Genomic DNA, 12,457 nt, shown 5'->3' with positions numbered 1-12,457 from the left:
CACTGCTGCTGTTTGATTGCAAGATACTGCCAGGGAAACGCAGCACCTCCTGCACAGGTGTTTCACAGTAAAACTCTTACATCCTTCCCTTCCTAGTAGGCTTTTAATGGAAAAAATCTGCAGGACCAAGGCAATATGGCACACGTAATTTCACCCAAATTAATGATCGTCAGGCCAGCCTCCATTAGCAACCAGCCTTACTTTGTTCTACCTTATTTGAGACTGTCATTTTTTTGAATTCCAACTGAAGTTAGGGTTCATCTCTTGTCCTAAGTGAAATGGAGTTAAAAAACACTCCATCGTTTATGTTTTTTATGGCAGCAAAAGAGGGACCCATCACTCTGAATCCATCACATGTACCTAGGGTCCTTAGGTTTGAGGTGTGCAATCTTGAGTAATTTACACACACTACAAGATCCTCATCTTTACAAGAAAAAAACAAAATCTAATTGGCAGATTGCCTTGAAATTTAAAGGAACAAATGAACCCTTTCCATTTTGATAATGAACCATTAGCTTTAGCGCCAGTGGCATAAAATGACAAATTTACACTTGATATCTCATATTGAAATTATTAGATTTCCATGAATTTTGCTCAGCACATTTATGCCCCCAAGAAACTAAAATTCCTAAAGTAAAACTAAAATAGTGGTTTGGTCCTCTGTGTTGGACAACCACAGCCACATCTGCATATAGTTACAATAACTTCTTAAAAGATTGATATCAAAGTCAATTTGGTAAATGTCTCATACACCGAAGAGGTTGGTAAGCTTTTAAGCTGTATCTGTTGATGCGTGACGCTTCATGGTGAGAGTCAAATTCAGGGTGAACAAGTGTAGGACTGGATGTAGTCAGTCGAAGGTCAAAGTAAGTGTTGTCCTTCAAAAATGTGGCTTTGCGCATTGCGGGATGCACTGCGCAAATTTATGCTATCATAACTCACTGCTGAACAAACAGCCTCATGTGGGTACGGGTGCAGGCTTGTGAGTCTGCGTGTGTATGTGAGCATTTTCTCTGTTGCCAGCTTGTCACCTCTGAGAGGAGAATAACGGCTGAATTTCAGCAGCCAATGTTGCTGATGCAGCTGCTGGTTGAAATTCAGTAGTTGGGGAGCTTTGCAACAGGCGCTAACCTGTCTGTGTGTCTCTGTGAGGATAATCCTTTCTGGCCTTTTGGATGCTAGAGCTGCTATAAGTCTATGGGGAAGCTGTCATTTGTTATAGAGTTTGGAAAATGATGTCTCCATTTTTCTACTTTTTCTCTCATACTTTTTTCCATGCCCTCTATGGCTTCCTCCTCTTTTCTGTCTTTTGGTCTATAGGCTTGTTTATGGTAAAAAAGAATCGATCTGTTGTTATGCTTGACCCCTTTCTGTCTGACTGTCCCTGCTAAGAATGGCTTAAATGGTCACATAAATGCATCTGTTGCACAGAGTTTGGTTTGTTTTTCAAAATATGAGTAAATATATTATGAATCCTTAAGCTATGCTGGGAGGAGCATTTTAAAAAACTGTAAATATTCAAAATATACGTACACATATTTGGCAAAAATGTATCATGGAATTTAAGTGCATATGTTTTTAAAGTACATTTGAATATATTCCATGTCATATGTATTGCAGTACCGAGTATGGAAACCATTGCAAATGCATGTGGAAAATACAAAACACACATTTTACCAACAGTAACCATTCTTCTCTATTTGTTCCCCTTTGTCCCTGCAGGTTACCTGTATGTTACCTGTCTCATCCAGAACTGTTCGGACAAAATGGTGACGGCTCAGTTCCTCGGCAAAATCGACCACAACTCATTGTTGGTGCAGGATGACTACATATTTGTCAAGGTGAACATCGAAAAGTACCAGAATTGAATAAGTATTAAAATGTTGAGGAAGCGCTAATAACTGTCCTTACTACCTTTCATCATGATTAAGAATACGGTAGAACACTAAATGCAGATTCTGCCTGCTTTATTAAGCCTAAATGAACTTCTACATGATCCTACTAACTAACCTACCAACTAAATTGTTAATCTTATGATTTATTATCTCTTTTTTGTAGATTTCATCCATTGTGTGAACTATGGTATCCATAGTTTTGCTCATTTTGTTCAATTATTTCTCCAAAACTGGGCAGGAAAAGAAGAAATGGGTGGGACTGGTGGCACTTCCACACATCCTCACCAACAAAGTGTAGTTGGATTTTTTCAAGATTTTTCATGGAAAAATCTGGGAAGTATAGGATCCGGCTTGTTTGGCACTTGACTTTGATCAAAGACTAAAAGTCAGGATATCTCAGACTCTGCTGCTTCGATAGTTTGACCATTAAAAAAAAAAGTTTCTTGCCCCATTAAGGTCTGTAAGTATACATTAAGTATACATGAGTAAGGCTAGAAAAAGATCGCCTTTATGGTTAAGAGACGCCAGCATTTCAGATAGGAGGTGGGTCGTTGGTCTCTGCTGTTACAGTTACACTCTGAATGCCCAACCCTCAGACTTTTTGCAGCAGTGTACTGTGACAGAATTACGCCACTTCTGGCTTTGCTTGTGAGAGAGGACAGTCATTATTCCCAAGAATACAAGAGGTCACTTGTCAGGAAAGCATAAGCGAAGCTCATTTTACTGTCGGTTTTAAAAGAAACAGCTCGTTAGTTAGTTTTCCTGTGGAAACGAACGGAACGACAACAACTCTTTCCACTGTTCGTCACTGTCCCAAAGTGAAAAAAAGGAGCTCCATGTGTACCAGGAGAACAACACTCTCTTCCTCTTCTGTGTGTTAACGCACTCGGGCAGTCTGATCTCATTGTGTGTAGGGTAAAGCCTAGCAGACAATAGCAGCTCATTTCAGCAGTGCTCTCATTTGTTAATTACACTTCCAAAATGAATGTAGTCATTACTGAATTAATACTATTGAGTTGCACCGTTAAAATTGTCTTTCTGAAAGCTGCATCTCCCCTGTTACGTATTAGCATTCAGCATTTGTTCGTATTGTGTTGTACCTGTCAGTGTATCTATTCAGTTGTGACTGTGTTTGCACACACAACTGGGACGGCAGCTTTTTGTCTGTTTTACTGGTAAACTCTGCAGTTCAGATGACAAACAGGACCGTCTGCTTGAGATGGGGAAAAAAATCTATTTAGGACAGTGTGCAGAATTAATCTTGCCTTGTCTATAACTGACTTGCCATGCAGTACAGTACTATACACTCTGAGGAGGCCGTGTACTGAATCCAATTTGCATGTGATAACAGTACAAAATAAATGAGCTGGTATAGCATAGAATCCCTACAGTGGAATAGAAGAGTCATATCTTGTGTGTATGTGTGTGTGTGTGTGTGTGTGTGTGTGTGTGCTTATGCACGTATATGCCTTTGTGTGAGAAGAATTAAATCCTCATTAGGCAACAATAGACAGGTCCATTATTCTCCACGGATTATCCTCCAGTTTTCCCAGACACATCCACTGATGTCAGATGTAGGCAAAATGTGTGGACAGAAAACAAGGCTGTTATTTCCACATTCCATTTTCAAAATTGCAGTCTTCAGCCCAAACCCACACTGACTCAAATGTCCTCACTTGAGGACATTTATCAGACTTCACTCAGCTCCCTCTAGAAACACCAAAGGCTTTATACAGCTTTTTTCACATAAGCAGTATTGCTCCCCAACACCTGTAAGTAGACTTTGATGTGTAAAATTTGCAGAGTTCCCCTTTAACAAAAACTTCTAAGTGGCGTTAGGTCATTTATAATTCCGCAATTTACATGCACTGCCGTCACCTCTATTCTGTATTAGATTGCTATTGTTTTGGATAGTCCAATAACCAGTTCCATTATAATGGGTTATTTGCTGGATTGATATGAGGGGGTGGGCTTGGGAACCTGGTCCTCCAGGTGTTAATCGGATGTTAAGGCACTATATTAATATACAGGGTCAGACCTTAGAATGCATAGTTAGCTTTGCCAGGCACACACACACACAGACTTGTTCCACTATCCCTGTGGGCACACTCATTGATATTATGCATTCCCTAGCCCCTTTCCCAAACCCTAACCTAAACCTAATTCTAACCTGGACCCCGAAAGCAAGTCTTAACCCTCAAACTGTTCAAACTTGTAGGGTCCAGATTTTTGGTCCCCACAAAGCTGTTGGACCCCAAAAGTATAGTGGGCTCCGGGTTTTCGACAAAAACAATAGTAGCAAAAAAAGGAAAACAAGCCCACACACACACATGTACAGACAAACGCAAACACACAAACACACAAACACACACACACACACACACACACACACACACACACACACACACACACACACACACACACACACACACACACACACACACACATGCATCCCACTCCACCAGACAGAAAGTGTTCCTTTTGAAAACACAGTCGATAGCACTTCCTTCAGGGGGTCTCATTTTAAAAGATTGCTTTTCATTGTTTCATCACTTTTTCATCACTGTTCAGCATTTAAAAAAAATCCATGGTAGTCTGCGCCTTTCAATCACAAAGGATGGTTGTAATCACAGCTCAATCTGAACACCAATGATAGAGGCTGTGATATCCAAGAGGGAAAGAGAAGAAACCAAAAGCTCTTCCGTACAAAGCCTAAAATAGATGCGCTGGATACAAAGTTCTCCATCAGATTTTGAAAGCAGTTGCTCTAAAAGTTTTAGCGCTGCCCAAAAAGCCAAATGGTGACAGGGAGTGTGTTTCAGAAAGTGGCTTGCCGGCGTCTGAGCCCATCACCTGGGATATGAGACGCTCAGCTCCTGTTTAAGTCACTGTCAGTCACCAGCGCTGTCTCTTTCACCGAGCTTCCTTTGCTAAAACCTAGCCTCAGCTGTTTGGGTATTCTGGTTCAGCGCCTCGTAAGCTCTCTGATCGGCTCTCTCAGCAGGGGGGGGGCGGCATGATTCAGCCTTTTACCCAGAGGTCCCAGTTTGTGAGGTGAATGCCAATGTCTGTGCAGCACAGTGTGCTGCATTTACCTTTCAGCATGGTGTTACTCACCAACAACAGATGGTGAACTCTGCTCCTTAACTCCACTGATTGCACACTGGTTAATGTTGACTACTTCATTTTGTTAGAAATATTACAATGTCTTACTCTAAATTGTATTTTCTAACATAAAAGCTTTGAATTTGGTTGTTGTAGTTTCTTGGCACCCTCTTCTTCTGAAGCCCAGTTGCGTTGACTCTACAGTCAATTTTAAACCAGTCCTGTATTTCATTTAAACAAGGTCCTAAAAATTCTTAATACATATGTTTGATGGAATTTTCAGATTCAGATTCTTTCTCAGGTCTTATTTCTTTTGTCATTCTTTGTCTTCTTTTTAGCTCTGTTGCATTAGTTGATTGAAAGATTAATTCTGCAATTAATCTGTTTTGATACTAGATTAATCTTTTAGATCAATTTTATGGCAAAAATGCCAACAATTCCCCAGTTCCAGCTTGAGTTCCATGCAAATGTGATGATTTGCTGCCTTTTTGTCTTTCATATCCTTGTTAGTAGAATATTTTTGGGTTTCGGACTGTTAGACAAACAAAACAGCAGTTTAATGACGTCATCCCAGGCCTAAAAATCAATGATGAGCATTTTTCACTGTTTGCGGACAGTTCATAGACCAAACTGTTAATTGATTAACCAGAAAAATATGAGGCAGATTAGTTGATACTGAAAATAACTGTTAGTTGGAGCTGCAGAATGAATCCACGGTTTTTGAAGTATAATTGTCTGTGTTTGAAAAATTAAGTCCTGAAAAGCAGAGTAAAGAAACAAGTTCGTACTAGAAGAAAACATTTGTATTTTTTTTTTTTTATGTGTTCTATTTTTTCACATTTATTTTTTTTCTTTTGGGTAGTGTGCAGATTGTTGCTAGACGAATGTGTCATGTCCTGTTGAAAACATGTTTTTTAAAATTTTCTTGTCCCTTTCTCAGGTCACCACAGGAAATCGTACCAAGTACTATGTGTCCTATCGGCGCAACGAGTTTGTCCAGATGAGGTTTCCCAAGTACGCCTTGCCAAAGGTAAAGCACAACTTAGACTTGTTTTGCATGTATTCATTGCTTCCAAAAAGACGCTTACTTTTGTGTTTTTAATAAACATTAGACACTGCTCATGATGAAGGTTAATTCATGATCCTGAGGGGCTGCAAGTATCAGAGGAGGGTTTTAGTGTTCCATGATTGTCTAAATGATATTTTAGGGGCTTTAAAACCCTGACAACAATACAATGCACTGTATAGTACAACGCTCAAATACTGAGCACATAAATATACAGTATGTTTCTGGCTATTTGCAGAAAACACCACTTGTCAGCAGCAGTCTAAAAATATCTGAACCTTCTCTGACATCCAAAAACACATACTGCTATTACCTGCTATTACACTCATTCAGCTGAAACATTGAACTGTTGTAAGTAAGCATGCTACAGTACCATATTGCAATAATCCAGTCAAAGAAGGCATAGATGTAACATGGAGGTGCTGCTGGAAAACAAATTTTATTAAAAGGTAGGTTCACATTTTGCAAGTCTATCTTAAAACAACATGAAGAAAAGAGTTACTGGACAGTGTAATTGTTTGTCCTGTCCATAGTGGCTGCAAAGAGCTTCCTTGCAGAGTTTCTTAGTAAAACTGCATTCTTATGTTCAGCTGAAACCAATACGAGGCTTCAGTGGACAAAGCTACATGTTTTACTATGAAATTCCCTTTTTTGTGCTTTCTTGGACCCTGTTCGCTTGCTGAGCCACAGCAAAGGGAAAGTAACAGATGGGAGGAATTTCATACTGAAAAGACAATGACTTATGAAGCTGAACTTTGGCACACATTTTTATACAGAAAGAGGACTGTGGATTTTGCTCTCTATCACTTGCATTGCATTCACCTTAAGAGATGCTCCATTTTCTGCCAGCACTGACAGGAGGAACTGTTACTATCGATAATGCTTTAACTGTAGATATGGACATGTGAGCACTGTTTGAGACACATTTGGAAAAATGTGAAGCTAGCACCTAAAGTATAGAATGATATATGTAAAGTACATTTCCATAAGGATTTATAAGGCAAAATTAGCTTAGATAACTATTATCTTATTTAGAACTAATACCCACTAACATTTTTTTTTTTTTTTTTTTTTAGCATTTTAGACATCCATCACAGAAAGCAGAGAAGCTTCACTCTCTAGAAATACATCAAAGCCAAGACAAATATCAAAGGCAATACGACCATTTGCCCATGAAGATATTCCTGGCCAGTGTCAGGATTTAGACCATCAGCTTTACCCCTTTACTTACCTTTACATGTTCCCCAATAAGTCAGTATATGCAGTTGAGAATGAGATGGCTTTTCCCTCACTTTAGGGATTCAAACCGACAGCCCTCTTACCACCATGTTCCACTTCTTCGTCGGTGTCGGATCTTAGTACACAATCCGTACTCAAATGAATCTGCTGGCCCGACACACGATAGCGCACATTAAATATTCACCACAAAGCATTGATCCAGTCCCATCCTGTGTCACTGACATAGGCTAAGACAGCGAATGAGCTCCACTCCAAATCGAGACAGGAAAGGAACCTTTGCTGTCGGCGTCAGTGACACAGGGGGCCGTTTTAGTGCGGCACCAGCCTGAGTGCTATTGAACTGTGCTGATTGAATGCGGAGCCCGAAGAGATAGCTCATGTATTTTTCAGCTTTAAACTAAGAAAAGAAACATTTAAGACAATCAAACAAATGGTATGGACACTCTGTCAGAGATGACTGTGTGGAGTGTGTTTTACACACAACACACACATACACACACACACACATACAAGCACACACACTATCCAGGAAATGTATAGAATGACCTGTTCGACTCCAGTCCGCCACTTAGAGAGATCTTATGCCTCAATTACTTGACTACCTCAGCTACAGTACTCAGTGATCCTTAAGGAAGGTGAAAGGGATTGAATTACACACACACACACACACATACACATACAGACACGGACACACTTGCTTTCCTTTCAACAACTAGAGATGAGAGAGGGATCAATTGATTAGGTGTGGCAGCAAGGGAGTCTATAAATCGGTTTATGTACGAGTGTAAGAGTGTGTGTGTTTAAGTGTGTGTTTAGTTAAAGTATGCCCTAGTTGCTCCCTCTCTTGTCCCCCTCTCTCTCTACATGTGTCCTCTTACTTGGGTGAGCAGATAGGTCACACGTTGCGAAGCTTTTAGGTCGAGCGACACAGAGGGGGAGGAGGAGAGACGGGGGACAAGGGAGAAACAGAGAGGGAAATGAGGTGAGAGATGGGTAGGAGGAGGAGAGGAGGAGAAAGTCTATGTTTGTGTGTGTGTGTGTGTGTGTGTGAGGGTGAGAGGGGGAGTGTTCCCATGTTTTTCCACTGTGAATAATTGAAAGGCTGGAGGATGAAAAATGCAGAGGCCATCAGAGAAAGCAGTTTGGCTCTGTCCTGCGAGACCTGACCCGAGTTATGGATTAACCACACACACGCACGCACACACACACACACACACACACACACACACACACACACACACACACACACACACACACACACACACACACACGCACGAACACACACTTGTGCACAGACACATGCACTGAGCTTACTGGGCCCTGAAATCAAAGGTAATAATTGTCCCTTTTTGCTCTGTTTCCAATCCTCTCTCTTGGTGTCTATTACCCAGGATGTAATCACCTTTCTGTGTTTAACACTTTCTTGTACCAAGTGAGATTATACAACCACAGTGTAGCTTCAGCTTCAGTGGACCAGATAGGATGGCTTGCTCAAGTTCACTGCAGTAGTGGTGACTGAAAGAAAGAGGAACGGCAGTGTCTCCAAGGTATTGCCAGGGAGTTAAAATCTTAACTTAATCTTAATATTCGGTAACTTCACACGTACCCAGTCTGTACCTCTAAAGGGCAACACACAGCTTCGACATGATGTGTGTCAAAAAAACCCATGCCCATTTTTTCTACATCTTAGATTTCTAAGGTTATTGCATGTTGGCAGGCGTCATCATGTTGTAAAACATTGTCCTATTTTTGTTGTGTTTTTTCATGGCAACTCTCCAAAAAAGCGGCAGGTTTACCACATTCACTGTGAGGAATCAGCACATGACTGCAAATACCATGACTACATTTTCTTTTTGTATGAAGCATTCAGTGTTTGATTCAGGAATCAGTTGAAATGCCTCACAGGAGGCGAGACTACATGATGGGGCCTAAATGTATAAAACATGAGTTTGGAAGTTCCTCTTAAACTACGGAACAATATGTGTATCAACTCAGAGACCAACATCCAAAGTGCAGTAATATTGTCATTCTGTTTCTCTGTACTGTCTGGGGATGTTCTGATCAAGTTTTGCTGGCCGGATTTGGATCTAAGTCCTTTAACTTCAAGTATCAGCTGGTTCCAATTTACCTAAATGTTGACTACATACCTGACACGCGCAAACAACAGCTGTAGCCTACTTAATCTGACAAACTTTATTTTTCATGAGCTCCTTCATCCAAATCCTGGAGGTCCTACTTCAAAACTATTATGTTTCTAACCATAAATTATTGATACGATGTGAATAAAAGTTTAACTGGGAGAATACGACTGCTGAAGCTGAGAGGACATGACGGGTTTAATTTTGGCCTGTCACCACATAAATCATGGAATTGACATTAATTGGCAGAACCTGATATTATATGTTGCCGCCACTGTCATTTTAACAGTCGCACCGGGTAAAAATTCGAAACTAGCTAAATGTTTTGAAACATTACACAGCTCTTTGCTTATAGGAAGGGGAGAGTGAAGTCGGTGCACAGAAAATCTGTGTTACGTTACTTTGTCAGTCCAAGTGTGGGAACTCAGAGTCAGTTGCACCAGTACCCACAAATACATTCACATTCACACACTTTACTTTAGAGCTCAGCTGTGGTAAGGTAGAGCAGTGCTGCAACTATAGCAGGCTGAAATGTGCCCGGATCTGCCCCCAACAATGATGATTAACATTGGCTCGGGACATCTTTCAATTTTATTATTGCTAGTTCTGGCTTCTCTGTATATTTGACATTGAAAGAGAGATCCCTCCTCTGTTGCTCTTCAAGCACCTAGTGCACTGTCTGACATTAGTGCAGGAATGACAGTGGCAAGACCCGAGGCCCAAAAGAGTTTTCTTTGATATTCTTTTGACATACAGATAGAAAATTCTGTATGTACATGAAGTGTTGAGTAGCATACAGGTTAGCAGAAGTATTAAACAATATCTGGAACAAATGCATTGCTGGCCAGAGAAGGTGAAAACTTATGTTGTTGTCAGTGTTGTTTCTTCACTTTATTACTACATTGGAAAACAGTCAAAATCAGTTTGAGACCCCTGACACCTGAAATTTCAGTGTTGTGAAATGACACGTTTGACAAGAAGGCAATTTTGATATATGCTTATAATTACTAAGAGGACTGATCTTATCTTTAACAGGGTACGTTTAAGAAAGCTGAATTAAGCCAGAAGCCAATCGAGTATTTCGGAAAGGTAAAATGTGAGGGCCAACTATATCAAAGACCCCTTTACAGAATTCAGTGTGAATAATGTCCACTGGGCACGATGAGGGTTTTAATATGATTAATGGGATCTGTTGAGTGTGAAAGGAAATGAGCTCAATGCTGCTGAGAGAGAGCGAGCACACTAAAGAGGCTATTATGTCATAGATGACTGCCAGGGGAAATCTGGCATCAGATGTTGTCAGTTTTTTTTTTTTTAATCAAATGAGCAAGACCTTCCTGACCATTTTGGCCAAGTCTGGGTAATGATGGTATTTATTCTATTGTAAAGAAGCCTGGAATGACTACACTGTACGTGAGCTTCCAGCAGCATAAGAAATGGCATAACTAAGGGACTTTCTTTGATCCGATTCTTAAGTCAAGAGAGTAAGGGTAATACAGTTTTAGTACATGGCATAAAACAGAATGTCTAATGATAGAGCACTCTGTAAGCAAGTTTGGATCGTTAACCCTTAAAGCCTGTAGTAAAAGGTGTCAAAACTTGTATATTGTGATTTTATAGTCCGCTGTGTGACAAGTCCAGCCCAAAAAAAGATGACGTATTTCCCAAACTGCAGTAAAATGTCCCCCAATAAGACGACCAATGAAGAGCAGAGATCATTCAACCATTTTGGAGTTGGCCAAACTTCACAGCGATAGAAGCCAATAAGGGAAGCTGACCAGATATGATGGACTGCTTGCAGGAACAGTCTGAATATTCAAAAATCTTTCATGAGTCGTTTAGACCTTAGGAACTTGGTGATGAGTCCAGTGTGGCTAAGTGAAAAGGAGTGTGAACAAAGGGTTTGCAAGTTGGCAAGGTCCACAAGACCTGTGGGGGACCATGGATGCATGGTGATGTTGGGATAATGATGCCGAGAGGGCCTGGAGATTCAGGTGAGACCTTACAATTCCTGGTGCTAGTTGGCAAGAATTCTTCTCAATATGAGAAGAGTCTCACAACAAAGTGAGACTCTGGGAAAAAAAAAAAAAACAGAAAGTAAAGGACACAATTCTCTGCTCCATGAAATTAATTTCACTTCCATTATTATTATTATTATTATTATTAAATCTTCATGTTTTGATTGCCTTCTGAGCAGTTTGCCGACAAAGGAGAGATTAGTGCCAGCTAATAGACTGAATTATCTGCCCACATGGGACTGATGGTGAGCAGCTAACCCACATATCCCTTGATGGCTTGGTGCTGCCTTTCCTGGCTTCGTTTAAGTTACAGAAAGATTGTGGCTACATTTGTCCCGTTTGACAGTGAGAGATACTACATGCCGATCCTCCCCAGCCTCCACACCTTCACTTCCCATTTCACTACTGTGCAAAAAGCACTCTTCCCATGTTGACAATGAATATCAGCATGAGTCATAAATTGTAACCTATAAATCATTCCGTATGAACAGAATCCCAAGGTATACTGGGCTAGGAAAATTAATACACATAGAATACTGCATCTCATATCAAGCTAACTTCGTCACATTGCATTTACTTACAGTAACTGTGTGGGCGGTGGTAACACTTGACAATGGGGTAAATCATGCTACGTAACATAGAAGACACTAGAAATTATTCCTTATTACCTTACTTAGAGTAACTGTTGTCATATCAAACCTTCAATTATGATTATATCCTATTAATATTTTTTGAAAAATTATGTTTTGTTGAGAAATATGATTGTTACCTGGATTATGCTTCACTGGTAACTTTTTTGGTGTGGCCCGGATTGGCCACACCCAACTGTTGCTGGATTTTGATCCTGGATGCTGGGGTTCACATCCTAAATCCTGCATGTGGTTAGGTTTAGGCAAGAAAAGGACTTTGCTTAAGGTTAGAGAAACTTTGTGGTTTCTGTTAAATTGTAATAAAGTAAAAACTTCCTGTCATCTGCTTCTGGTCACTGCTGACTTT

The 12,457-nt window shown here is 40.3% G+C and overlaps 1 protein-coding gene across 4 annotated transcripts in view; it reads left to right on the top strand.

The window, feature by feature from the left end:
• Positions 1 to 12,457, top strand: part of sorcs2 (sortilin-related VPS10 domain containing receptor 2) — a 305,555-nt gene that overhangs the window by 253,131 nt on the left and 39,967 nt on the right. For all 4 annotated transcript variants that reach the window (XM_040140283.1, XM_040140282.1, XM_040140281.1 and 1 more), the window contains exons 7-8: positions 1,723 to 1,841; positions 5,941 to 6,030. In XM_040140283.1, the coding sequence (XP_039996217.1) occupies positions 1,723 to 1,841; positions 5,941 to 6,030 (209 nt within the window). The remainder of the gene's footprint in view (positions 1 to 1,722; positions 1,842 to 5,940; positions 6,031 to 12,457) is intronic.

Source organism: Xiphias gladius, chromosome 12, assembly GCF_016859285.1.
Source record: "Xiphias gladius isolate SHS-SW01 ecotype Sanya breed wild chromosome 12, ASM1685928v1, whole genome shotgun sequence".
NCBI classification, from domain to species: domain Eukaryota; kingdom Metazoa; phylum Chordata; class Actinopteri; order Istiophoriformes; family Xiphiidae; genus Xiphias; species Xiphias gladius.
This window is presented reverse-complemented; position numbering and strand designations above follow the sequence as displayed.